The sequence below is a fragment of the Perognathus longimembris genome, unplaced genomic scaffold, assembly GCF_023159225.1.
Source record: "Perognathus longimembris pacificus isolate PPM17 unplaced genomic scaffold, ASM2315922v1 HiC_scaffold_5290, whole genome shotgun sequence".
In the NCBI taxonomy this organism is placed as follows: Eukaryota; Metazoa; Chordata; class Mammalia; order Rodentia; family Heteromyidae; genus Perognathus; species Perognathus longimembris.
Genome location: NW_025960701.1, coordinates 285,734 through 312,678, shown reverse-complemented (window position 1 = coordinate 312,678; position 26,945 = coordinate 285,734). Strand labels below are relative to the sequence as shown.

The 26,945-nt window shown below is 64.5% G+C and overlaps 1 protein-coding gene across 2 annotated transcripts; it reads left to right on the top strand.

Moving 5' to 3' along the window:
- The first annotated feature begins 237 nt into the window (after nt 1–237).
- LOC125345085 (protein naked cuticle homolog 2-like) lies at nt 238–24,853 on the top strand. 2 transcript variants are annotated; one of them, XM_048337326.1, is made up of 10 exons: nt 238–316; nt 1,945–2,004; nt 2,146–2,246; nt 18,928–18,985; nt 20,397–20,524; nt 21,140–21,235; nt 21,851–21,998; nt 23,163–23,232; nt 23,610–23,737; nt 24,300–24,853. In XM_048337326.1, the coding sequence occupies exons 1-10, from the start codon at nt 292–294 to the stop codon at nt 24,851–24,853; spliced, it is 1,368 nt and encodes a 455-aa protein (XP_048193283.1). In that variant the 5' UTR covers nt 238–291. The 2 variants fall into 2 exon arrangements, with proteins under 2 accessions (XP_048193283.1, XP_048193284.1); XM_048337327.1 differs by having other exon boundaries at nt 285–321.
- The last annotated feature ends 2,092 nt before the right edge of the window (nt 24,854–26,945 follow it).

Genomic DNA, 26,945 nt, shown 5'->3' with positions numbered 1-26,945 from the left:
CCGGGGCGCTGCGGGCCGGGGCGCTGCGGAGCTCGGCCACCGGGGGCGCTGCGGGGGCCGCCGTTAAAACCGGGAGCGGGTGGCGCGCGCGGAGCAGAGGCGGAGCAGAGGCCGCCGGCGCCCCGGTCCCCGCCGCCCCGGTCCCGCCGCCCCGGTCCCCGCCGCGCCCCAGGCCCCCCGCCCGGCCCGCCGGTCCTCCGGGCCTCGCGCCGGCCCCGGACCTCAGCCCAGCCCGCGGCGCCCGGGACCCCGGCGGGCGGTGGCCGAGGACGCGGGCGCGGGCGCCGCAGCATGGGGAAATTTCAGTCCAAGCACGGTGAGGTGCGGGCCCGGGGCCGGGCACGGGGTGGGCGCCTCCCCTGCCGTCCCCCCCACCCCGCCCTTCCAGCCCCTCCCGCCCCCTGCCCCCCCGTCCTCCCCCGTCCCCTCGGCCCCCTCCTGTCTGCTCTGGCCTGTGCCCGCTCCTCTCCCCATCCATTTCTCCCCCCATCCCCTCCGGTCCCTTCGGATCCTATGTCCCCCCAGGTCCCCTCTGAACCTCTAGATCTTCCTGTACCCCAACCCTGCCTGTCCCCCACCCACTCCTGTGCCCCCAACCCCGCCTGTGCCCCCAACCCCGCCTGTCCCCCAACCCCTCCTGTACCCCAACCCCTCCTGTCCCCCACCCCCTCCTGTGCCCCCACCCCCTCCTGTGCCCCCACCCCCTCCTGTCCCCCAACCCCTCCTGTCCCCCAACCCCTCCTGTCCCCCAACCCCTCCTGTCCCCCAACCCCTCCTGTCCCCCACCCCCTCCTGTGCCCCCAACCCCTCCTGTCCCCCACCCCCTCCTGTGCCCCCAACCCCGAAGTCCCCCACCCCTCCTGTGCCCCCAACCCCGACTGTCCCCCACCCCTCCTGTGCCCCCAACCCCTCCTGTCCCCCACCCCTCCTGTGCCCCCAACCCCTCCTGTCCCCCACCCCTCCTGTGCCCCCAACCCCTCCTGTCCCCCACCCCTCCTGTGCCCCCAACCCCTCCTGTCCCCCACCCCTCCTGTGCCCCCAACCCCTCCTGTGCCCCCAACCCCGACTGTCCCCCACCCCCTCCTGTGTCCCCAACCCCGACTGTCCCCCACCCCCTACTGTGCCCCCAACCCCTCCTGTCCCCCACCCCTCCTGTGCCCCCAACCCCGCCTGTCCCCCACCCCTCCTGTGCCCCCACCCCCTCCTGTCCCTCACCCCCTCCTGTGCCCCCAACCCCGCCTGTCCCCCACCCCTCCTGTGCCCCCAACCCCGCCTGTCCCCCACCCCTCCTGTGCCCCCAACCCTGCCTGTCCCCCACCCCTCCTGTGCCCCCACCCCCTCCTGTCCCTCACCCCTCCAGCCCACCTCCGCCTGTCCCCCATCCCCTCCTGTCCCCCACCCCTCCTGTCCCCCGTCCCCTCCTGTCCCCCTCTCCCCTGACCCCCTCCACTCACCCTCCCCTCCTGTCCCCCTCTCCCCTGACCCCCTCCACTCACCCTCCCCTCCCGTCCCCCTCTCCCCAGACCCCCTCCACTCACCCTCCCCTCCTGTCCCCCTCTCCCCTGACCCCCTCCACTCACCCTCCCCTCCTGTCCCCCTCTCCCCAGACCCCCTCCACTCACCCTCCCCTCCTGTCCCCCTCTCCCCAGACCCCCCCCTCCACTCACCCTCCCCTCCTGTCCCCCTCTCCCCAGACCCCCTCCACTCACCCTCCCCTCCTGTCCCCCTCTCCCCAGACCCCCTCCACTCACCCTCCCCTCCTGTCCCCCTCTCCCCTGACCCCCTCCACTCACCCTCCCCTCCTGTCCCCCTCTCCCCAGACCCCCTCCACTCACCCTCCCCTCCTGTCCCCCTCTCCCCTGACCCCCTCCACTCACCCTCCCCTTCTGTCCCCCTCTCCCCAGACCCCCCCCTCCACTCACCCTCCCCTCCTGTCTCTTGCAGGGCGCATGCCCTGCGTCACTGCAGCCGCTCACACCTGCAAGAGGAGAGAGAGCCCGGAGGGTAAGCGCCCGCGGGCCCCAGGCCGGACACGAAAGCCCCGATCCTGGGGTGCCCTCGGGGGTGGGTGGGGGCTGAGGTCCCGGGGCTTGGGGCTTGGGGCTCACCCCACCCCCGGCATTGCCTGATCTCCCACGCCCACAGGGGACAGCTTTGCGGCGTCACAGGCCGGCAGGGGCGGCCACAGAGGCGCGGAGGAGGTGCGCTGTGCCGGCAGAGCGGAGCACCATGTCCGGGACAGGCCGGTAGGTAGGGGCCAGGGGCCTCGGCCACGCCGGCAGGTGGGCCGGGCCGTGCAGGAGGGGGGACCGCAGACCACGCGGAGGGCCACGCGATCACGGGAGCAGGAGCACTGTGGCCGCTCGCCACGGGCCGGGCCGTGCAGGAGGGGGGGCTGCAGACCACGCGGAGGGCCACGCGATCACGGGAGCAGGAGCACTGTGGCCGCCCGCCCACGCCTCGGTGCTCACCGAGGCGTGCTCAGGACTTGGGTGTCCCTGAGGGTGGATCGGGGGGCACCATGCCTGCGATGAGAGCCACCCTGGCCCGCCCACTGGGTAGTTAGGTAAAGAACGTGGGCCTGCTGGTCGAGCCTAAGGCAGTGGACATTAGGTTGGCATGGGTGTGTGTGTAGGTGGGGGGCCGGGGGATGAGGGTTAGTGTAGACAGCCGGCCGAGACCCTGCTGGTCCCCGGGGCCTGCTGCGCCCCGTGAAGTAAGCCCCCTCTCTGACAGTCGGAGGCTGCTGGGGTTGTGAATGCTGTGCGTAGCCCCGTCAGGGTCGGGGGCCTTGTTTGCCCGCATTAACCAGTGATGGATGGCGCTTTGGACTTCTGCTTTCTGGGGTACGGAATGCCGCACTGCATGGAGGAATGCATTCTGAGACACTTTTCAGATCCAGAATAAGAAGAATGGTGGGGAGGGGTGACAGGGAAGGGACTGTAGGGGCTCCCCTGTTCCTGGTGAGGAATCCAGATTGAGGCTATACAGGGTGACACCCCAGTCTTGCCTCGCTCGCTTGCCAATCGCGTTTGCCGATGAGCATGCGGATGGCCACGTGGTGCCGTCTGAACCCAGGTGTGTCCAGAAATGCTGGACTGGATCGCCTGGGGATCGGGCCGGCCCTTCCTAAGGGAGGGGGAGGACTGCCCCTTGTCGCCTGGCTTTCTCCCCCGCAAGTGCTGTGGGCTCAGCCCCCAGGGCCCTGGGTGTGACCGGTGGTGCCCAGAGCAGGACTGACACCCAGGAAGGACGTCCCTCGGGGTGGGGCACAGAGTCCACTGGGGAGAACGGCAGCCCCTCTCTCGGGGCTTGTGACGCTGGGCCTAATGGGCCCCGCCGTGGGAACCTTTCAAGACCCCGGTGAGGCCCCGGCTGGCGCGGTTAACATTTGATTCTACCATCATTCCACGGGCACAGTCCTGTCCAGAAAGAACAGAATCCAGAAGCGAAGACTGCCGTGTGACTTAAGCTCTATCCTCATTCGGCTGTGGTCTGGATGCCTGGCCGGCCTGGAGCCCGGAGTCAGGGCCTGCCCAGGCCCGGCCATCTCTGTCTGTGCAGTGCATCCCTGCTCCTCTTCGTGGACAGCTCCGGCTCAGGCCCAGCAGGGGCTGTCCATCCCCCCTCCCCCCCCGCCCAGCCACTCTGAGCGGGAGGAGACAGAGTCCCTTCTGTCTCTACCCATCTGCACAAGGTGTCGCCCCTCCCAGTGGCGTCTCCTGTGGAAGGCCAGCCCTGGATTGTACTGCGCCCCCATCAGGGAGGCTTCACGGGGCCGGCTCAGAACCTCGCCCTCCTCCTCTCTGCAGTACCCCAGGTTTCGACACAGTGACGGGGTGCGGGGTCACCCCAGCGACGGCAACAGGCATCTGTGAGGACACCAGGTGTTCAGCACTCAGCAGATCCACCTGCCCTCCCCACACCAGCTCCCGCCTGCCCTCCCCACACCAGCTCCCGCCTGCCCTCCCCACACCAGCTCCCGCCTGCCCTCCCCACACCAGCTCCCACCTGCCCTCCCCACACCAGCTCCCGCCTGCCCTCCCCACACCAGCTCCCACCTGCCCTCCCCACCACACCAGCTCCCACCTGCCCTCCCCACACCAGCTCCCCCCTGCCCTCCCCACACCAGCTCCCACCTGCCCTCCCCACCACACCAGCTCCCGCCTGCCCTCCCCACCACCAGCTCCCCCCTGCCCTCCCCACACCAGCTCCCGCCTGCCCTCCCCACCACCAGCTCCCCCCTGCCCTCCCCACACCAGCTCCCGCCTGCCCTCCCCACCACCAGCTCCCACCTGCCCTCCCCACACCAGCTCCCCCCTGCCCTCCCCACACCAGCTCCCACCTGCCCTCCCCACCACACCAGCTCCCGCCTGCCCTCCCCACCACGCCAGCTCCCCCCTGCCCTCCCCACACCAGCTCCCGCCTGCCCTCCCCACGCCAGCTCCCGCCTGCCCTCCCCCCACACTGACTTTGGCAGGGACCACCCTGAACTGCATGGTCTCCTTGTGTCTGAAAGGCACCCGCGTGTCAGCCTTTGCTGAGGAAAAGTCCCCTTAGTTTCCTGTTCCAGCCAAGTTCTCCTCCCAGTCAAAAGAGACCAGGACCAGGGACATAGACCCATCCTCACGGAGACTGGGGGCCGGGAAGCTGCTCAGGACTGGGGGAGCACCACCATGGCTCAGGAGGGTGATCAGGATGAGGAGGGAGCACCACCATGGCTCAGGAGGGTGATCAGGATGAGGAGGGAGCACCACCATGGCTCAGGAAGGTGCTCAGGACTGGGGGAGCACCACCATGGCTCAGGAAGATCAGGATGAGGAGGGAGCACCACCATGGCTAAGGACAGTGATCAGGATGAGGAGGGAGCACCACCATGGCTCAGGAAGGTGATCAGGATGAGGAGGGAGCACCACCATGGCTCAGGAAGGTGATCAGGATGAGGAGGGGGCACCACCATGGCTCAGGAAGGTGATCAGGATGAGGAGGGAGCATCACCAGGGCTCAGGAAGGTGATCAGGATGAGGAGGGGGCACTACCATGGCTCAGAAAGGTGATCAGGATGAGGAGGGAGCACCACCATGGCTCAGGAAGGTGCTCAGGACTGGGGGAGCACCACCATGGCTCAGGAGGGTGCCCAGGGCCAAGGGAGCACCACCATGGCTCAGGAAGGTGATCAGGATGAGGAGGGGAGCACTACCATGGCTCAGAAAGGTGATCAGGATGAGGAGGGAGCACCACCATGGCTCAGGAAGGTGATCAGGATGAGGAGGGAGCACCACCATGGCTCAGGAAGGTGATCAGGATGAGGAGGGAGCACCACCATGGCTCAGGAAGGTGATCAGGATGAGGAGAGAGCACCACCATGGCTCAGGACAGTGATCAGGACGAGGAGGGAGCACCACCATGGCTAAGGACGGTGATCAGGTTGAGGAGGGAGCACCACCATGGCTCAGGAAGGTGATCAGGATGAGGAGGGAGCACCACTATGGCTCAGGAAGGTGATCAGGACCGAGGGAGCACCACCGTGGCTCAGGAAGGTGCTCGGGACTGAGGGAGCACCACCAGGGCTCAGGAAGGTGCTCAGGACGAGGAGGGAGCACCACCGTGGCTCAGGAAGGTGCTCAGGACCGAGGGAGCACCACTGTGGCTCAGGAAGGTGCTCAGGACCGAGGGAGCACCACCGTGGCTCAGGAAGGTGCTCAGGACCGAGGGAGCACCACCATGGCTCAGGAAGGTGCTCAGGACGAGGAGGGAGCACCACCATGGCTCAGGAAGGTGCTCAGGACGAGGAGGGAGCACCACCATGGCTCAGGAAGGTGATCAGGATGAGGAGGGAGCACCACCATGGCTCAGGAAGGTGATCAGGATGAGGAGAGCACCACCATGGCTAAGGACGGTGATCAGGATGAGGAGGGAGCACCACCATGGCTCAGGAAGGTGATCAGGATGAGGAGGGAGCACCACTATGGCTCAGGAAGGTGATCAGGACCGAGGGAGCACCACCGTGGCTCAGGAAGGTGCTCGGGACTGAGGGAGCACCACCAGGGCTCAGGAAGGTGCTCAGGACGAGGAGGGAGCACCACCGTGGCTCAGGAAGGTGCTCAGGACCGAGGGAGCACCACTGTGGCTCAGGAAGGTGCTCAGGACCGAGGGAGCACCACCGTGGCTCAGGAAGGTGCTCAGGACCGAGGGAGCACCACCATGGCTCAGGAAGGTGATCAGGATGAGGAAGGAGCACCACCATGGCTCAGGAAGGTGATCAGGACGAGGAGGGAGCACCACCATGGCTCAGGAAGGTGATCAGGATGAGGAGGGAGCACCACCAGGGCTCAGGAAGGTGCTCAGGACTGGGGGAGCACCACCATGGCTCAGGAAGGTGATCAGGATGAGGAGGGAGCACCACCATGGCTCAGGAAGGTGATCAGGATGAGGAGGGAGCACCACCGTGTCTCAGGAAGGTGCTCAGGATGAGGAGGGAGCACCACCAGGGCTCAGGAAGGTGATCAGGACGAGGAGGGAGCACCACCATGGCTCAGGAAGGTGATCAGGATGAGGAGGGAGCACCACCATGGCTCAGGACAGTGATCAGGATGAGGGGGGAGCACCACCATGGCTCAGGAAGATCAACACCAAGGGAGCACCACCATGGCTAAGGACGGTGATCAGGATGAGGAGGGAGCACCACCATGGCTCAGGAAGGTGATCAGGATGAGGAGGGAGCACCACCATGGCTCAGGAAGGTGATCAGGATGAGGAGGGAGCACCACCATGGCTCAGGAAGGTGATCAGGATGAGGAGGGAGCACCACCGTGTCTCAGGAAGGTGCTCAGGATGAGGAGGGAGCACCACCAGGGCTCAGGAAGGTGCTCAGGACGAGGAGGGAGCACCACCATGGCTCAGGAAGGTGCTCAGGACGAGGAGGGAGCACCACCATGGCTCAGGACCGTGATCAGGATGAGGAGGGAGCACCACCGTAGCTCAGGAAGGTGCTCAGGACCGAGGGAGCACCACCGTGGCTCAGGAAGGTGCTCAGGACCGAGGGAGCACCACCAGGGCTCAGGAAGGTGCTCAGGACCGAGGGAGCACCACCATAGGTCAGGGTCAGGTGGGATCTTGGGATGAGATCAGGAGGCTCTTCCTCATCCTCAGTCTCTGTCCCAGAAGGGCTGGGTTTCCTCTGCGCACATTCCGCAGGAGCTCCAGCCACAGAAAGCTCTGGGTTCAGGGGACTCAGCCCTCTCGCACTCAGGATGAAGGGCGGTTTCAGAAGGAAGGAAGCCCGGGCCCCCTGGGTGTGCTGTCTGGGTGTTGGTGGGGCTGTTGCCGACAGCGTACCTACCCGGTCGTCTTTGGCTGTCTCTGCGTGTCTGATCCTTGGAGATCAGCACAGATGTGTCTGTTTGCGTGTGTGGACCCTTGGGTGTCGGCCTGGGCGCCCGCCCTGGACCCCGGAGGAGCACTGCAGGTCCTGTGCTTCTGAAACTGCGCCTCTTCTGTGTTCACCATGCAGGCGGTTGTGGATTGGGTGAATTCACTACGTCAGGCCTGGGGGCTCCACCTGAGGGAGCCATCCTGTCTAGGTACCTGGAACGTTCCGCACACCACAGTGGTCTGTGTCCCTGCGGGAGGAACCGCAGCTCTCTGCAAGTGAAAGCCAAGTTCTGCCCTGACCGGTGGGTGTCGGCCTCCGTAGGAACTCGTGCCACCTCTTCGAAGCTCAGGTCCTGCTCTCCAGTTTTACATGTGGCTAAGTAATTTGAATAACCAAGGTTGCTTTCTTTGGTATTTTGGAGTTGAAGAGCTGATAGTGTACCTTTTCTTGAAAAGTCTTTGCATGTCGTCTCCAGCGTTCAGCCCTGGCCGCTGTCTGGAAAGGCTGTGTCTAGGTGGTGTGGGCAGACTCGCAGTGGGTGAGCTCCTGAATCTGTTAGCCAGGCCAGCGGGCGTCCGGGGCTGTGTGCGTCGGGGGCAGTGAGCGTCAGGGCAGTGTCCTCATGGAAGAACGCACCTGGCGAGGTGCCATGTCACAGATCCTAGCACGTTTTGGCCGTCACTCTGGTCCCCACAGCCTCCCCTTGGGTCTTGGCTCATTCGGTGGTTGTTCTGGGGGATGTGAATGGCCATGCCCCTTCCAAATCGGGTTCAGAGCAAGTGGGATTCTGGCTGCTCACTTGGGCCCTCAGTGGGAACCGAGGGCCGAGGGCCCTTGCGAGGCTCCGTTCTGCCTCAAACCCCAGTGCAGCCTAACTCCAGGGAGGGTTGAAGCAATGCCTCTAGCATGGAGTGGGGCCTCCTGGAACAAGGATGGCCCCGTCTAGGCCCTCACGAGATGCGAGTGATTCTGCCCCCAGCCATGGCCTAGGGGTGCCCGTGTTGCTTCCCCAAGCCCAGCACCAGTGGCTCAAGCTTGTCGTGCCGGTGAAAAAAATGCTCATGCCTCAGGAGGGTGAGATCTGAGTATTGCAATTAGAAGCCAACGGAGGCAGAAACCTCCATGAGTAACGCAGCAAAAAGCTGAGATGGAGGTGTGGCTCAAATAGTAGACCAGCAGCCTTCAGTGAAAACGCCAAGTAAGAGCTTGAGGCCCTGCGTTCAAGCCCCAGTACCAGCGCCAAAAAATAAACCCATGAGTGAACCCGTTGCTGTCCTGAGCAGAAGTGCAGTGCTGGCTTAGTCTGGACCAGTGCGCTGGGAGCTGCTGCTCTGTGGAGAAGCCTGAGTGCAGATAGACCTCAATCTGGTCTCGCAGCAATCCCACCCGCTGCAGGGCCGGGGCCTCGGGGGGGGGGGGGAGCTGTTAGCCCTCCCCCCAACTGTAGGGCTGCCGTCTCGGGGGGCTGCGCCCTCGCCTAGGCCGTGGTTTCGGGGAGGCTCGCCCTCCGCCGGGCCGGTACATGCTTTAATCGGCTTTCCTGTTGACAGAGATCTGGCAGGGCCCCCACTGGCAGCCTTTCGTGCCAACATTGAACAAATTGTGTCTGTTGGATCCTGTTTGCCTCACATAGCTGGAATTTACGGATGATGGCCAGCCTTGGCAGCCGCAGGGAGGATTCCGTTTCCTTTTGTTCTGCAGGATCTTCCAAGGAAATGGTAGTTAGTTTTGAGTTCTGAAATCAGAGAAACTAAAAAGCACGTGAAATGCTAATATAGAAATTCAAATGGCGAATCATTTTAACACACATCAAGCGTCCCGGCCAGCCTGAAGTGAGAGCACCAGGCAGGCAGCCTGTGCACAAAGCCCACCCTGCAGCGGTCCCCACACTGTGGGTGCTGCTGGCCTGTACCCCAGGGACCACCCCAGGATGCCCGCACCCCTCCATTTGCCCATGAGACCCTTGGCCCAGCACCAGGACCCCTTCAGCTACAGGAGAAATGAGTCTTTTCTCCATCTCCAGTAATGAGAAGCCTAACTTCAACTTGTCTCTAGGGCAAACCGTCCTTCAAGCCCACAGGCCCCGCCCTCCTCCAGACCCCCGGTGCACACGCCTCGAACACGTCCCTCGCTGCAAGCCCCTCCCAGCCCCTTCTTGAATGAGGTCAGGGCATGGAGGATGGATCTGAGGACTGAGGGCCGGAGGGCAGACGGGTCGGCTCCGGCCCTCACTCTCAGCTGGTTGACGTCCCACCCTGACTGTGGATGGCCACAGGCTCCTCTGGTGCCCAGGCCCTGTGCCGTGGACTTTGGGTTGGCAGGGTGTGTTCTTACCCACAATGGTTGGCTTGGTGCCCTGCCAGAGGAATCCCTCTGCCCATTGAATCCTTCAAATCTGCCCTCCCACCTCTGCTGACTGCTCTTCATCTGCGCTGGAGCTGGATAGCTCAGGTTTTGTGCAGCCCAAGCCCTGGCCCTTGTCCCCTCTTGGAGATGAGACATGCCATCATCACGTAGCACTCTGCCCCCGACATACTCCCCAAGGTGCCAGGATGGCAAGCCTGGGGGTACAGAGCATGAAGGGCGGTGCAGAATGAAGGATGGTACAGCATGAACAGCATGAAGGGTGGTACAGCATGAAGGGTGGTACAGCATGAAGGGCAGTACAGCATGAAGGATGGTACAGCATGAAGGGTGGTACAGCATGAAGGGTGGTACAGAATGAAGGGCGGTACAACATGAAGGGCGGTACAGCATGAAGGGTGGTACAGCATGAAGGATGGTACAGCATAAAGGATAGTATAGCGTGAAGGGTAGTACAGCATGAAGGATGGTACAGCACGATGGATGGTACAGCATGAAGGGTAGTACAGCATGAAGGGCAGTTCCGCGTGAAGGGAAGGGTAGTACAGCATGAAGGATGGTACAGCATGAAGGGTGGTACAGCATGAAGGATGGTACAGCATGAAGGATGGTATAGCATGAAGGGTGGTACAGCATGAAGGGTGGTACAGCATGAAGGGCGGTACAGCATGAAGGATGGTACAGCATGAAGGGCGGTACAGCATGAAGGGCGGTACAACATGAAGGGCGGTACAGCATGAAGGGTGGTACAGCATGAAGGGCGGTACAACATGAAGGGCGGTACAGCATGAAGGGTGGTACAGCATGAAGGGCGGTACAACATGAAGGGCGGTACAGCATGAAGGGTGGTACAGCATGAAGGGCGGTACAACATGAAGGGCGGTACAGCATGAAGGGTGGTACAGCATGAAGGGTGGTACAGCATGAAGGGCGGTACAGCATGAAGCACCATATCTTCTTGGGTTGAAAGGAAAGTGAACAGACCACAGCACTCATTTCACTCTCTCCATTGTGCCTCTGGCTGTCCCCAGACCTAGTTGCCTAAACAGTGTTCAGCCAGCAACCTGTCTCCTCCTCCCAGACCCTACTTACCTTTTTCTTTAACGTTTAGGTCCAAGATCAGGACTTGAGCTTAGTACCTGATACCTTTGCTCATTGGCTAGTGCTCTAACCGCTACCCCACACCTCCAGCTCCTCGGAACTCCATTACGCCCACGCTTTCCTGCTCTTCTGTGTTTGGGGCCCGAGATCTGCTGCAGCGGGCTTCCTGCTCCTCAGAGCTCATTCCGCAGCTGCGCGGCTGCTTAGCTACCTGGGGTCAGCTTTGCTCCGGAGACAGGATGGTTGTTGTCTTAATGGATGTGCACGCTAGCCTCTGGACACTTTCATGTTTTGCACAAGGCCTTGCTGAACTCCAGCACGACTGCGGTTGTGTTTGAGAGGAGCTTAGCTTTGGCCTCTGCTCCTTCAAGGTCTCTGAGGCCTCTGCTTTGATCCCCACAGCCAGGCCAACAACAGTAGAGCCAGTGAGAGGCTATTAAATTGTGGTGCGCAGTAGTGTGTTTCCACACAGAACTGCCCAGGGCACTTTAATAAAAAAAAGAAGAAGAAATGTTTATTGCTTTTTTCTGAGAAGCTTAGTCCCTAAGGCCTGGGGCAGTGTGCAGTCTGCTTATCTCTGGCCAGGGCCCGGTGCCACTCACAACTCGTGGCTAGCATAGGAGCCTTCTAAACGGAAACCAGCGCAATAACTTAATTTAAACAATAATGGGAATGCAGTGGGGTTCCCTTCCAGATTTGGAATTAATCGTCCTTTGAAATGGGAAACATAAGGCTTTAATATGAATGAAAGAAAACTAAGATGTCCAGAGGGCCCCGGTGGAGGGTCATAGGCAGAGGGAGCTGACGTAGGGCCTGCGTTTCAGACGCGGTGGAGCAAGCCCCCGTCGCAGCAGGCTGAGGATGGAGGTTCTGGGGCTTGGGGGGACTCTGGAGTCGAGGGGTTGTTTTGTAACCTCAGTGGCTCGTGAGCTCTGGGCAGTTGCCAGCGTGGGAAGGCCGCCCTTTCTTGGTCTCCTTTTTTCTGTGAAATTCTAAGTCATTAGCTTGAAGACGGAAATGGCAGCAGGCATGGTTGGGGGAAGAAAGAGGCGGGGCTGCTGATTTCTGTGAAATGGTCATTGAAGACCTAGTGATAAATTAAAAATGGGGGTCCATGGGTGCCTCATGTCCTTTAAACCTCCGCACTGAAATGGCCTCTATTTGCTGTTCATGTGTAGGCACATGTGTACAGATGTGTACACAAAGAGGCTGCACACACGTGCGTGTGCAAAGCCTGAGTTTGTGTGCCAGGAACATTTTGAGGCGTGGGATCCCCTGGGGATCCGGTTGAAGGTGGATCCCTTCAGTGCCTAGCTGTGTTCTGAGCTGTGTTAAAGTGGGAGACGCAGCTTGGCCGGGTCCCTGCGAGGGGTGGAGAGTCCTGACCCCCGAGTCCAAGCAGAGGTGTTGCTGGTCTCCCTGCACTGCTCACGCCGGGGAGGTTTCATCCGCGGAGGGTTGCGGCTCCGACCTGCAGCACCAAGCGAATCATTCTGCGCTTCCTCCTGGAAGTGCAGGGCCGGCCTTGTCCACACGGATGGCCGTGTCCGGGGACCCGCAGGGGCCTCCTCCCGGCCCCCTGGGGAGTGAGAGGGCTCAGACCCGGTGTGGCACCCACCACTCTTGGAAGCGAGAGGAGTCCTGGCAGGGACGAGAGGAAGGTCACGACGGGGAGGTGTGTATTTTTCCGCCTGGCCCAGGAAGTGGAGTTACAGTGAAGCCCACCATGGGAATTTTAGGGGACCCTGCGACCCCAAGTTACCAATCTAGCAGTGAGCGAGTTTCCAACCCGCTCATCCCGAAATCTGGTGGAACAATCCTTAACCAAGAACGCAGCAGGTAGGCGGAATAGAGATGTCCTCAGATCCCGACGCTGGTCTAATTCAGAAAGAGGACCAGGCAGGAGGCCCGCGCGGCGTGGAGGCGGAGGCGGCCGTGTGCCCACGCGGTGCGGAGGCGGCCGTGTGCTCGCGCGGTGTGGAGGCGGAGGCGGCCGTGTGCCCGCGCGGTGTGGAGGCGGCCGTGTGCACGCGCGGTGTGGAGGCGGAGGCGGCCGTGTGCACGCGCGGTGTGGAGGCGGCCGTGTGCTCGCGCGGCGTGGAGGCGGCCGTGTGCCCGCGCGGTGTGGAGGCGGAGGCGGCCGTGTGCACGCGCGGTGTGGAGGCGGCCGTGTGCACGCGCGGTGTGGAGGCGGCCGTGTGCACGCGCGGTGTGGAGGCGGAGGCGGCCGTGTGCACGCGCGGTGTGGAGGCGGAGGCGGCCGTGTGCACGCGCGGTGTGGAGGCGGCCGTGTGCTCGCGCGGCGTGGAGGCGGCCGTGTGCCCGCGCGGTGTGGAGGCGGAGGCGGCCGTGTGCTCGCGCGGTGTGGAGGCGGAGGCGGCCGTGTGCCCGCGCGGTGTGGAGGCGGAGGCGGCCGTGTGCTCGCGCGGTGTGGAGGCGGAGGCGGCCGTGTGCTCGCGCGGTGTGGAGGCGGCCGTGTGCCCGCGCGGTGTGGAGGCGGAGGCGGCCGTGTGCACGCGCGGCGTGGAGGCGGAGGCGGCCGTGTGCACGCGCGGTGTGGAGGCGGCCGTGTGCTCGCGCGGCGTGGAGGCGGCCGTGTGCCCGCGCGGTGTGGAGGCGGAGGCGGCCGTGTGCACGCGCGGTGTGGAGGCGGCCGTGTGCCCGCGCGGCGTGGAGGCGGCCGTGCGCTCGCCCTCCCCTGGCAAGCTCCGCTTCCACCCTTCGGCACCGTGCCCGAGACCCGGCCTCCGGGCCGGTGCAGCGCCGCCGGGGCCCGGGCCCGCACCGCCCATGTGTCGGAACTACTAAGCCCATAAAACGACACCGTCACATCTGAAACGGTTTAGCTGCCGAGACCGAGACGTGGCTTCAAAGCGGGCTGCGTCTCCAGACGGACGAGCCGGCGGAGCGCCTCGAGGTGGAGTTCCCGCCGCTGGCGGCGGCCGCGTGCGCGGGGGACGGGCTCCTCGCCCCAGCGGGGCGCGTGCGCGGAGGGCGGGCCCCTCGCCCCAGCCGACGGCGCGTGCGCGGAGGGCGGGCCCAGCCGACGGCGCATGCGCGGAGGGCGGGCCCCTCGCCCCGGCGGACGGCGCGTGCGCGGAGGGCGGGCCCAGCCGACGGCGCATGCGCGGAGGGCGGGCTCCTCGCCCCAGCCGACGGCGCGTGCGCGGAGGGCGGGCCCAGCCGACGGCGCGTGCGCGGAGGGCGGGCCCAGCCGACGGCGCGTGCGCGGGGGGGACGGGCTCCTCACCCGGGCCCCCGGCTTCACTCCCGCGGCCGGCCTGTGTGGGCCTCGTGCCTGTCCCTGCCATCTCCAGTGACTCCTGACGTGCTATGGTGGCCTCGGCCAGCTACAGCTCCCACCCCCGGGCAGCCGGGCTCCCTCTTGCCCCCTCAGCCTTCTGACTACCCACGCCCACCGGCTGCTCCGGCTGGGCTGAAGCCGAGGAAGCAGAGCCTGTCGGTGTGGTCAGAGCTGCGTCCTCCCATCCGCGGGGACGGACGGCACGCGGCGAAACGCAGGCCTCCTGCAGCCCGCGCCGGACGGGGCCGCCGCGTCTCTGCGTCTCGTCTTCGCTCTAGGAGAGGGAACCCCAGTGACCGGAGCTCGAGGGACCCGCGTCCCGTGGCAGGGGGCTTGTTCTCGGGAAGACAAAGGCCCGGAGAGCAGGAGGCTGGTCCACAGTGGCCAGGGGGGGCTCGGCTGCCACTCGGCACGGACGGCACAGGGGCGACGCTGCCTGGAGCTAGTGCAAGGGGAGGCATCAGCAAGTGCGGGCCGCTCAGCGCTTGCCCACTGCGGGGTGAGCCCACGACCAGCCCCGGGGCTCTCAGCCCCGAGGGGTCGCCACCGCGGGGGGGCAGGGCCCCCGGCATCGGCGGCCAGCTGCCGAGGGTATGAAGAGGGCAGTCAGCAGGAAGCTTGGCCAGGGAGGGAGGTAAGAGGGCGATGAAGGTTGGTTAGAGGGCGTTGTGTGGGGTTGGGTTTCGTGGGAGGGGTGAGGGAGAGGAGGGAGACTGGGGCCCTGGCGTCTAGCGTGGGGCCTGAGGCTGCCGGGCTCTGCCCTGCGGGGGTAGGCGGCCTCTGTGTGTGTCCGGCCTGGCCTGGGAACCTGAGTTCTGGGGGTTTGGCCGCTCGGGAGGAGGGGCTGTTGCTCATCCGGCCAGAGCTCTGGGCAGGTTTTATAAGTTGCAATTAAAGTTCTCAGTCCTTCTATTTAACTGAAGCAGTTAGATTAGAGAGTGTTTTATGAAAGCAGGGAACATCTGACTTAAATCACCAGGCACGGAGACTTGAATTACTTTTTCCCACAAATGCTCATTTCCTCTTCTTTGATCCTTCTGGCTCTTGTGACTTCGCAACCTGCGTGGCTCGGGGCTGGTGGGCGGGCTCTCCTGCCACACTGCCTTCCGCATGGGACTGGGTGCTGTGACCTTGCTGGGTTGAAGCAGCCATGTTTGGTTATAGCAGTCTAGATTGGAATTTTTTTCAGTCGCAGTTGGTTATTCCAGCCTTAGTTGGTTAAAGCAGCTGTGGATATTGAAGCATTTGGGAATGTGTCCAGACCAACCTAGAGTCTGAGATTTATTTTTCTTTCTCTCCTTTGCAGTGCTGAGGATTGAACCCAGTCCTCTTCTGTCTTGGATTCTGTCCATATTCTTCTATCCATCCATCCGCCTACCCAACTACCAATCCATCCACCCGCCCACCCATCTATCCATTCATCCATCCATATACCCACTCATCTACCTACCTACCCATCCATCCATCCATTCACCCATCCACCCCCCCTCATCTACCTACCTACCCATCCATCCATCCATTCACCCATCCACCCCCCTCATCTACCTACCTACCCATCCCTCCATCTACCCACCCATCCATCTACCTACTCTCCCATCCATTTATCCATTCATTCATCCACCCACCCACCCACCCATCCATCCACTCATTACACTCTGATCTATAACCAATGCAGGATGCCAAATCCAATGCTCAGATTATCTTAAGAATGAAATGTTGGCTCAGGCTCCCACCTGTCGATTGTACCCCTGGTCTCATCAGGAGCTACTGTACCCTGCAGATTCTGTGGCGCCCAGCACTTTCCCAGAAGCTGCTGCTCGTTCTGTAGCCCTGAGGGCTGCAGGGCTCTGACCAGGGCGTGGAGTGACGTGGCACTCCTGGGATGCTCCTGGCTGTGTCCCACCATCACTGCTGCCACTCACTCCTGCATGCAGCAAGGTGAGAAGCGTCACTCATCAGGATCCAAGCTCTCTGGCCACTGGTCTAACAAGGGGCCAAGCCTCTTGAAGTGCTGTGTCTAGACCACGAGACCCTGCATCTTTGTACCTCCAGAAGTGCCGGGGGGCAGGGCACGAGACCCCATGTGCTTCCCTGCCAGCCTGCCACGTCTGGGAAGTCCTGCTGCGGAGTCTCGGGGAGGCCCACCTTGGCATCTGCAGTGCTGGCCTTCCCTGCTGGCACTGGTCAATGGCTCACCCAGTTTCTGTCCATGGACTTGCGGGGTCTAGCCTGGCATAAGACCCACAAGCCTTGCCACCTTGGAACCCCCCAGAAGGAAGTCGAGGCTACATCTGGTGTCCTCGGCACCACCTTGTACCTCATGGAAGGATGTTTTTTATTTTTCAGAAAAACAAACTCCAGGTCATGTTAGACATTTCTAGAAGTGAGTAGTTTCATCTTAATGTCCACCTGATGCCTGTGTTGCAGGCTGGAAATTCCTCCGCACGTGAGGCCCCTGCTCTGTAGGGGGCAGGTGGCAAGAGGCTTCACAGAACCCAGGTAAAAAGAAAGTCCTTCACACGTCGGCGGCTGTAGAGGGAAAGAGTGCTCCCCACTCCCGTCCTGGGGCTTGAACGCGGGGCCCGGGCGCTGCCCTTGTGCTTGTTTGCTCAAGGCCAGCTCTCTACTTCTTGAGCCACAACTCCACTTCCAGCTTTTTTTTTTTTTTTTTTTTTTTTTTTTGGTGGTTAATTGGATATAAGGTTTTATGGACTTTCCTGTCTGGGCTGGCTTTGAACCGTGATCCTCAGATCTCAGCTTCCTGAGTATCTAGAATTTCAGGCGTGAGCCACTGGCATCTGGATAAAAGTGCTTTCTAATGGCTGTTTTCTCTTATTAAGCTGGGCTCTGGCATAACCCTCCAAAAGGAATCCCGAAGCCCAACTACACAAGCAACCTTTTCCTGATGGGTCGGTCCCCTAGGAAGGGGCCTGGGGACATGGGGATGCCGGAGTCCAGAGGCCAGGGGCCAGGTCTCCTTCGTCCCAGCCGCACTCTCCTGCTATCACATGACCCGCACAGCATTTCCGGGGCAGCCAGACTTTGGGGTGCTGGGGCGCCTGCCAAGATGGCGCTGTGCTGCCGTAAGCGTGGGTGAAGCTCGTAGCCTGCATGCTCAGGGTGGCAGCATGGTGGCATTATGTGCTGTTCGCCCCTGAGGGGTGGACATGGGGACAGGCAGACGTGGCAGGTGCCTTCAGGCCAGCTGTGGCCCTTGCCGCTGTCTGTGCACCTCAGTGTCTCCCTGTCCTCCAAGCGGCCTGCAGAACAATCCACCTGTCCACTTTTGCCCTTAATGTCTACTTCCACTTGCTGCCACACTCGGAAAGGACAGGCCAAGGACACTTTTCTGGGTTTGGGAGGGGGCATGTTGCCCGATGCCTCCCGAAAACGGGCACAGGTGGCAGAGGTGGTGCCATGTGTCCTGTCACCAAGAAACCAGAACTGGCAGGCACTGCCATGTCCTCAGTGGGGGGCTGAGCAGTATGTGGGCGCCGCCGTGTCCTCAGTGGGGGGCTGGGCAGTATGTGGGCGCTGCTGTGCCCTCAGTGGGGGGCCGAGAAGTATGTGGGTACTACCACGTCCTCAGTGGGGGGCTGGGCAGTATGTGGGCACCGCTGTGTCCTCAATGGGGGGCTGGGCAGTACGTGGGCGCCGCCATGTCCTCAGTGGGGGGCTGGGCAGTATGTGGGCACTGCCACGTCCTCAGTGGGGGGCTGGGCAGTATGTGGGCACCGCTGTGTCCTCAATGGGGGGCTGGGCAGTACGTGGGCGCCGCCATGTCCTCAGTGGGGGGCTGGGCAGTACGTGGGTGCTGCTATGTCCTCAGTGGGGGGCTGGGAAGTACATGGACCAGAGCAGTTGCCAGAAGGAGTCAACAAGCTCCGGTCCCTGGATTTGTTTCCTATCATCACTGGTCAGGGCAAAGACATGCCAGGCTCCCCTTGGGGGGGCGGGCTGCGTGCTCTGGGTAACGTGTAAAGTGTTCTGCACCAGCTACGAGCCAGGGGAGCCCTCTGGCCTCCGCGTCACTCCGGCAGATGCCATCTCCTAGCTGGGTGGCATGGCATCTCTGAAAGGCTTTCAGGGCTTTGTGGCCACCTGGCCTCAGAAAGACATGCCAGGTAACTGTGGGGTAACTCCTGGGGTCACAGGCACTGGGCTTGGGGACTCCACCTTCCCAGCCCAGGCAGGGCCCTCTGAAGGAAGGCAGTAGCCGTGGGCTTGTTTTGTGTTTTTCTTTCTCTGTATCCTCCACTTCCACGGGTTACTTATGAGAACCATGTGAGCTTTTGTTCTGCAGAGTTTCTTGGCTGACACATTGCTGGGATGTGTTTGAAGTGTTTCCCATCTTTCCATGACTCGTCTTGAGATCAACTGCGGGCCGAGCGGGGTCTCCCGGTGGCTGGCCTTGGGAGCCGTGCCGGCCGGGCCGGGGCCCCCGCTGAGACCGTCCAGCGCCAGCCACGCCGCACTGGGGGCCCTGCGCTCCCAGACATCGAGAGGACTGGAAGCGCTGCAGGCCGGCCCGGCCACAGAGGCCAGGCGGGGCTCTGGGACTCGGCCTCTCGCGGCAGGGGAGCCTTGGGTTCTTCAACCAGCGGTTATTGCTGGCAGTGACGGCCCACCCCGGCCACATGGCAGGCCCTGGGCGTTCTGGTGGTGTTGCTGGTCTCAGAGCTCAGGAGCCCCAGGAGCCTGAGGCTGGCTTCTGTTCTAGCCCTGGCCACCCAGGGCTCACCCCCCCCGCCCAAACCTGTCTTATGGCGCTATTCTCCTGCAGGAACTGCTCAGCGGGGACCCCAAGGAAGGGCCTTTTCGAGAGGAACAGGGGCCTCTAGGTGAGTAACTCATGGCTGCTCTTCCTGCACCTCATGGGATTCTCTCCGCAGATACTCGGTGCGCGTGTGAGCCATCCCAGGCCCTTCCCGCAGAGGGCAGCACAGCCAGCGATCAGAGCAGCAAACTGGGCCGGTGTCCCCAGGTGCCCCAGGAGGGACGGGGAGCTGGCTTCTATACACAGACAGTTGTGAATTCGGAGCCAACACTTGCCTGGCAGTGCAAGGCATCCTGTGCCAGTGTGGAAGGCTGCTCAAGGCTCCCGGTGTGACTCACGGGCACGCCTGTGTGTCTTTGGTGGAAGTCCCACCTTAGCATGTGGCAGATTACCCAAGGCTACTGCTGATAAAGAGCCAGGGTGCTGGGCTGACGGCACCCTCACTTGGGAGCTCCCGGGGCCCCCAGCTCTGGAGAGGGCACCTCCCGCAGGCCTGCTTGCCCTCTGGGGGCTTGGCTTGTGATCCAGAGGACGAGCAAGGCCCCGCATGGGGGGCTTCTACTTGAAGCCGGCAGGGCTGCTCAGCCTTGCCGTGGGCATGCAGAGGTGGAGACTCCATGACGCAGGGCCTTCCCCGTGTCCCCGAACAGAGCCGAGGGGCTTTCCCCAACGTCTCTGCACCCCAGCAGCCACTCTCTTAAGCCCAAGGACATTTTGCTCCCTGGATGAGCACTGTGGGCACCTGGGAGCATGCGGGAGGGGCCTCTGCGTTGGAGCTGGCCCCGGAGGGGGTTAGGGCTCGGCAAGTCTTTTCCTTGCTGGCCCATTGACACCTTGTCCCCGAGGGACACGTTCTGGCCCAGCCCAACGAGAAGCAGAGGGTAGGTGAGGGCAGGGAGGGCAGACACGGCTTTCCCAGGCTAGGCCAGAGTCTTTGTCTCTAATGGCTATGTGGACCAGGCCCGTCCCCACCCCCTCTCATCCCTAGTGGCAGTCCCCCCCGAGAGCCACGTGGACCAGGCCCGTCCTCACCCCCTCTCTTCCCCTAGTGGCAGTCCCCCCTGAGAGCCACGTGGACCAGGCCCATCCTTATCCCCCTCTCTTCCCCTAGTGGCAGTCCCCCCTGAGAGCCACGTGGACCAGGCCCGTCCCCACCCCCTCTCATCCCTAGTGGCAGTCCCCCCTGAGAGCCACGTGGACCAGGCCACATCCCCACCCCTCTCATCCCTAGTGGCAGTCCCCCCTGAGAGCCACGTGGACCAGGCCCATCCTCACCCCCTCTCATCCCTAGTGGCAGTCCCCCCCGAGAGCCACGTGGACCAGGCCCATCCTCACCCCCCTCTCATCCCCTAGTGGCAGTCCCCCCTGAGAGCCACGTGGACCAGGCCCGTCCTCACCCCCTCTCATCCCTAGTGGCAGTCCCCCCCCTGAGAGCCACATGGACCAGGCCCATCCCCACCCCCTCTCATCCCTAGTGGCAGTCCCCCCTGAGAAGGCCGAGGGCCGAGAGGGCCCAGGACAGCTCTTGGGCCTGGAGGATAGAGAGAGGACAGGGAGCCACGAAGGACCACGGGGACCAGGGAAGAAGAACCTAAATATCGATGTAAGTCTTTGCCTTCTGTTCCCACAGGCATTCCTGGGCCTGGGTCTGAATGGGTGACGGGGGGGCTTCCAGTCCATGGCTTCCTGTAGTTCAGCCAGTTCCAGGCATTACAGAGAAACTGAAGTCACGGTGCTAGTTCTGGGCATCACTCTAAATGTGGCTAAGTCAGTTTATGCGGCACTAAAATGTCTGAGACACTTAAGGTTGACGTGCTCAGCCCTTCGGGAGTCAGTGAAGAAGACTTTCTGGAGTCCATGCCACCTTTGACTTTAAGTCTGGATTTCTGGACTGACAACACCCTGTGCTCAGGTGGCCTCGCATGGGTGGGCTGGCCATCCGCGTGAGCAGGGACACATCCCATAGTAAGGAAGCCAGTCCCAGGGCTTGGAGCCAGATCCCCACAAGGAGTGGAGTTGGCTAAGGTGAGGTGGATCTTTAGGTTCTGGCTGGAAGAAAGGAGAGCCTAGCCATGTCCCATGGAAGCTTCTGGTAAGAGGCCCCTTGAGGTCATGGTCCCCTTGTTTGGTGAATGCAAAGAAGATCCAGAGGTGGCAGGGAGACTGCTGGCCTCAGGCCCCAGAGCCGCTGGCCTCCTGACACCTCTGCCACCTGTAGGCCCTGCAGTGCGACGTGTCCGTGGAGGGGGACAACCGACAAGAGTGGACCTTCACGCTCTATGACTTTGACAACTGCGGGAAGGTCACCAGGGAGGTAATGCGGCCATGTGTGGCAGAACCGCTATCGGGAAGGGACTCCGGATGTGGCCAGGGAAGTGACGTGGCCACAGGCGGTAGGCCAGCCATGGGAAGGGGACTCGGGGTGTGGCCTACGGTATGTGGAATCCCGCTGGTCCAAGAGAGGGACGAACAGATAGATTGTGCTTGGGCCAAGATGGGGAGACGGGCTGTGCTTTGAATGAAAGCGAGGACACGCTAGCTGGCGTCTTTCAAGACAGGATGGGAGGTGGACGTGGCAGTGCCCGCTGCATGTCCTCAGCTGGAAGTGGGGCCTCTGTACCTAGCTCCCTGGGTGAACCCACAGAGCCTCGTGCAGTCTCGCTTCTGCAGCTGTGAACCTCCCTGGCCCCACCTGGTCCCCAAGGTGGCCCCGCTGCGCGGGGCTGTGTGTCCAGGATGGCCGAGGAGATGAGTGTGTGTGTGTGTGTGTGTGCACGCGCGCGTGTGCAGACGTCCACAGAGCCAGCCGGGGGCCAGGCCAGGCTGCCTAGACAGCACGAGTGCAGGTCTGGACGTAGGACGAGTGGAGCTGGGGCAGGACGGCTGGGCGGGAGGGCAGGGCCCCTAAGGCCCGCTGTGTCGCTCCCAGGACATGTCCAGCCTGATGCACACTATCTACGAGGTCGTGGATGCCTCCATCAACCACTCCTCAGGCAGCAGCAAGACTCTCCGAGTGAAGCTGACAGTCAGCCCGGAACCCTCTAGCAAGAGGAAAGAGTGTCTTCCCAGCGGTCAAGGTGAGGGGGCCTGCGCCAAGGGGCACCCGGCCCGGTGCTGTCCCGCGCACAGTAGGCCTGCGCCAAGGGGCACCCGGCCCGGTGCTGTCCCGCGCACAGTAGGCCTGCGCCAAGGGGCACCCGGCCCGGTGCTGTCCCGCGCACAGTAGGCCTGCGCACAGGGGCACTGGGCCCGGTGCTGTCCTGCGCACAGTAGGCCTGCGCCAAGGGGCGCCCGGCCCGGTGCTGTCCCGCGCACAGTAGGCCCGCGCCCTGGGGCACTGCACCCAGTGCTGTCGCACGCGCAGTAGGCCTGTGTTTCCCACACACGGTACTCCAAAGAAGGGTGTCAGTGGCACGCCCCCCCCCCAGCCACCCGGTTCACGCCCTCCTGTGCTTCCCAGGACTCTCCACATCGTGCCAGGACCAGCCCCTTGTCCTTTGTCCCCTGCCTCCCCCACCAGGCCCAGGCCTCGTGTCCATGTCCCCCCTAGCAATCCATGACCCCTGGAAGGGAAAACTGTGTGAGGGGAAGGCTGGACATGGGTGGCGGCCACGCCCACAGCCCTAGCAGCAGACCTGAGGAAGGGGTGGTGTGTTTAAGTCAACCTGGGCCACCGAGTAAACCCCTGCCTTACACACACATATCCCCCGTACCACACGCGCGTGCTCGCACACCCGCCATGCACCTGCTCCTGTGCATGCACATGCACACGCACGCACACACACACATGCACACACATGAGCACTGGTCGCTCATGTCTGTAATCTTGGCTACTCTGAGTAGCTAGGCCAGCCCAGGCAGAAAAGCCCACCAGCCTCTATCTCCAAGACAACCGTAGAAAGGCCCAGATGGAGGTGTGGCTCAAATAGTAGCACCCCAGCTGAGCCAGCAAGCCAAGCCAACCCAAGCACGAGACCCTGAGTTCAAACTCCAGTACTGGCAAAAGCAAAAACAACCCGCCCCCCCCCAAGGATTTGATGGATGGGTAAATGATGAAGCTACAATGAGTGGGTGGATGAAAGGCGAGTGAAAGGCAGAGGAGTGGATGGGGCTGAATGAGCACGCGACCCGGGGGGGAGGGGGAGGAAGGGGGAGGGGGGAGGAGGAGCGAGTGTGTTAGCCAGTGGGAAGCGCACACACCGGTGGGGCCTCGTGCTCACGGGGGGACCCCGCCTTTCCAGACCAGGAGCCCTCGCGCAGCAGGACCGAGAGCGACCTCGCGGACGACAGGAGACCGTCTTACCACTGCAGGTGAGGGGGGGGCCCGGCCGCCTGGCCCCGGCGAGGCCCGCGCAGGGCCGGGCACCAGGTGAGCCCTGCCCTGGGTGGCTGGAACCACCTAGCCCAGGGCGTGCGAGCTGCGTGGCTCCACTCCCCAGCCCCGGTGTGGGGGCAGGGGTCACGGTGGGCCGGGGGGGTCGCAAGCACCCCCCCCACGCCCGGCTGTGGGAGGGGGCAGTCCTGGATCCCGGCGGGCCTTCCCGTGGGTGACACGCAGCCGGTGCCCCTCTCCAGCTTTCCCCGGGCAGCGAGTGCCCTCAGCCCTCCCGCCACCCTCCGCGCGGGGCTCCCATCAGGAGGGGGCTGCGTCTGTGTCGGGGGGTCAAGTCCCCCTCTGTTCCCTGCAGGAGGCCCAACACAGACTCACGGCCCTGCTCCGTGCGGGGGTCCTACTGCGTGGACGAGAACACGGAGCGGAGGAACCACTACCTGGACCTCGCGGGAATCGAGAACTACACATCCAAGTTTGGCCCTGGTTTGTATCCCGGACCTTCGCTGCTGGCCCGGCGGGGGCACCCTGCCCGCCTGAAGGCCCGTCCCTCCTGGCGCCCCGGTGTGGGCCCACGGAGGCCGTGGGGCAAGGCTGCTGTGGCCCAGGAGATGCGAATCTGATCGCTGGGCTTCCGTGCACGGGGCGGGGCGGGTGGGGCTGGCCAGGGGCCGACCCTGCCTCCGAAGCACTCCGCCCCGGGTGCTCCAAGAGGCGGGGCCTGCGTCTCCCGATGCCACGGCGGTCGCTGCAGAGGAGGGGTGGCGGCAGCAGATCCCGGCCCCCCACTGGGGGGGTTCTGCTGTCACGGCTGCTATCCCTGCAGGCAGGACCCCCACGGGACAGGGCCAGCAGCGGGCACCACGGTGGCTGTGCCCTCTCCTGGGGTGACAGCCAGGGCCACCTCCTGGAGTCCAGGACAGGTCCAGACTGGGCTGGGACCTCCCTGCCCCGTGCACGGGGGGTGCCCTGACGCAGACCCCCCACTGGGGCCGCCGTTAGGAGGAGGGCACAGGCCCGACCCCAGCCCTGCCGTGTCTCGCTGCAGGGTCGCCGCCAGACGCGGGCAGGCAGGAGCACCACAGCAGGGCCGTGCACCCCCAGAGCCGGTGCCGCTCCCAGGACTCAGACGCACACGGCGGGCACCCACGCAGGTCCCAGGCGCCGGCTGACCACCCGCCGCCCGCCGCCCAGCCCCGACCGAAGGGGCCGGAAAAGCAGTTCCTGAGGTCCCCCAAGGGCTCGGGGAAGCCCCCGGGGGGGCCGGGCTGCGGCAAGGCCGGGAAAGCCCCGAGCCACTGCCCGGCGGCCGCCCCGCCCCCCCCCGCCGCCCAGGACGGCCACCACCTCCCCCCGCCCCCGCCGCAGCCCCCGCCGCAGCCCCACGGCCAGAAGCGGCACCGGCAGAAGGGCAGGGAGGGCCACTCGCCCCTCAAGGCCGCGCACGGCCAGCCGGCCCCGGCGGAGCTCGAGGCGGCCAGGGACCTGCCGCCCGTGCTGGCCCCCGAGGGCCACGGGGGGCCCGTGATCCAGAGGCACGAGCACCACCACCACCACGAGCACCACCACCACCACCACCACCACCACTTCCACCCCTCCTAGCGCGGGCCCCGCGGAGGGCGCCCCGGGGACTCGCCCCCGCCACCCCCGGCGGCCGAGGCCAAGCGCCGCGCCGCGGACAGGCCGGGCCGCTCCAGGACCGGCTCCTCTGTGTCCCCGCCCCACCTCCGTAGACGGCAGCGCACTTGGCGCCGCCGGTAGCTCCGTCGCAAGCTGTTCTGCGTAACTCCCAACCGCAGACAGGGGCGCAGGGCGATCTCCACCGCTTTCCCTTGTGATCCCGAAGCGGGGCCCAGGGCCTCTACAGGGGCCTGGGGGCCACCCCTGGTCCCCGCGAGCCAGCCGGGCGTCCTGCTGAGGACCTGCCCCGGTCGCCCCGCACAGGGCGGCACTGGACCCACCCGGGGGCACCGCGCAGGTGGGGCTGCGGGCGAACACAGCGCTGACCTCTGGGTGCCTCAGGTTGGGCCCAACGGAAAAAGCAAAGCCTCGTGGGGTTTACTCAGAAAGTGCCAACACGACCGTGCGCTTCCTGTCTGACAAGGGCAAAGGGATGGAGCGGGGGCTCACTTTTCCTCAGTGCGCTGTGTGCTGCTTCCCGGAAAGGCAAAGCGCCTCGGAGCACAAGCCCAGCCCAGGAACCAGCACGAGGGGGGCCAGGGAGAGGTGGGCCACGCAGTTCTGCGCGTCCAGCCAGCTGGGAATGCCACGGCCGCCGGGCGCCGCCTCGCGCTACCGGGGCCTCTCCCCAGAGCAGGCGCTGCCGGGGCCTCTCCTCAGAGCAGGTGCTACCGGGGCCTCTCCCCAGAGCAGGCGCTACCGGGGCCTCTCCCCAGAGCAGGCGCTGCCGGGGCCTCTGCCTCTCCCCAGAGCAGGCGCTGCCGGGGCCTCTCCCCAGAGCAGGCGCTGCCGGGGCCTCTCCCCAGAGCAGGCGCTGCCGGGGCCTCTCCCCAGAGCAGGCGCTGCCGGGGCCTCTCCTCACAGCAGGCGCTGCCGGGGCCTCTCCTCAGAGCAGGCGCTGCCGGGGCCTCTCCTCACAGCAGGCGCTGCCGGGGCCTCTCCTCACAGCAGGCGCTGCCGGGGCCTCTCCCCAGAGCAGGCGCTGCCGGGGCCTCTCCCCAGAGCAGGCGCTGCCGGGGCCTCTCCCCAGAGCAGGCGCTGCCGGGGCCTCTCCTCACAGCAGGCGCTGCCGGGGCCTCTCCTCAGAGCAGGCGCTGCCGGGGCCTCTCCTCACAGCAGGCGCTGCCGGGGCCTCTCCTCACAGCAGGCGCTGCCGGGGCCTCTCCCCAGAGCAGGCGCTGCCGGGGCCTCTCCTCACAGCAGGCGCTGCCGGGGCCTCTCCTCAGAGCAGGCGCTGCCGGGGCCTCTCCCCAGAGCAGGCGCTGCCGGGGCCTCTCCCCAGAGCGGGCGCTGCCGGGGCCTCTCCCCAGAGCGGGCGCTGCCGGGGCCTCTCCTCAGAGCAGGCGATGCCGGGGCCTCTCCTCACAGCAGGCGCTGCCGGGGCCTCTCCTCAGAGCAGGCGCTGCCGGGGCCTCTCCTCACAGCAGGCGCTGCCGGGGCCTCTCCTCACAGCAGGCGCTGCCGGGGCCTCTCCCCAGAGCAGGCGCTGCCGGGGCCTCTCCTCAGAGCAGGCGCTACCGGGGCCTCTCCTCAGAGCAGGCGCTGCCGGGGCCTCTCCTCAGAGCAGGCGCTGCCGGGGCCTCTGCCTCTCCCCAGAGCAGGCGCTGCCGGGGCCTCTGCCTCTCCTCAGAGCAGGCGCTGCCGGGGCCTCTCCTCAGAGCAGGCGCTGCCGGGGCCTCTGCCTCTCCTCAGAGCAGGCGCTGCCGGGGCCTCTGCCTCTCCCCAGAGCAGGCGCTGCCGGGGCCTCTGCCTCTCCTCAGAGCAGGCGCTACCGGGGCCTCTCCTCAGAGCAGGCGCTACCGGGGCCTCTCCTCAGAGCAGGCGATGCCGGGGCCTCTCCCCAGAGCAGGCACTGCCGGGGCCTCTGCCTCTCCCCAGAGCAGGCGCTGCCGGGGCCTCTCCTCAGAGCAGGCGCTGCCGGGGCCTCTCCTCAGAGCAGGCGCTGCCGGGGCCTCTCCTCAGAGCAGGCGCTGCCGGGGCCTCTGCCTCTCCCCAGAGCAGGCGCTGCCGGGGC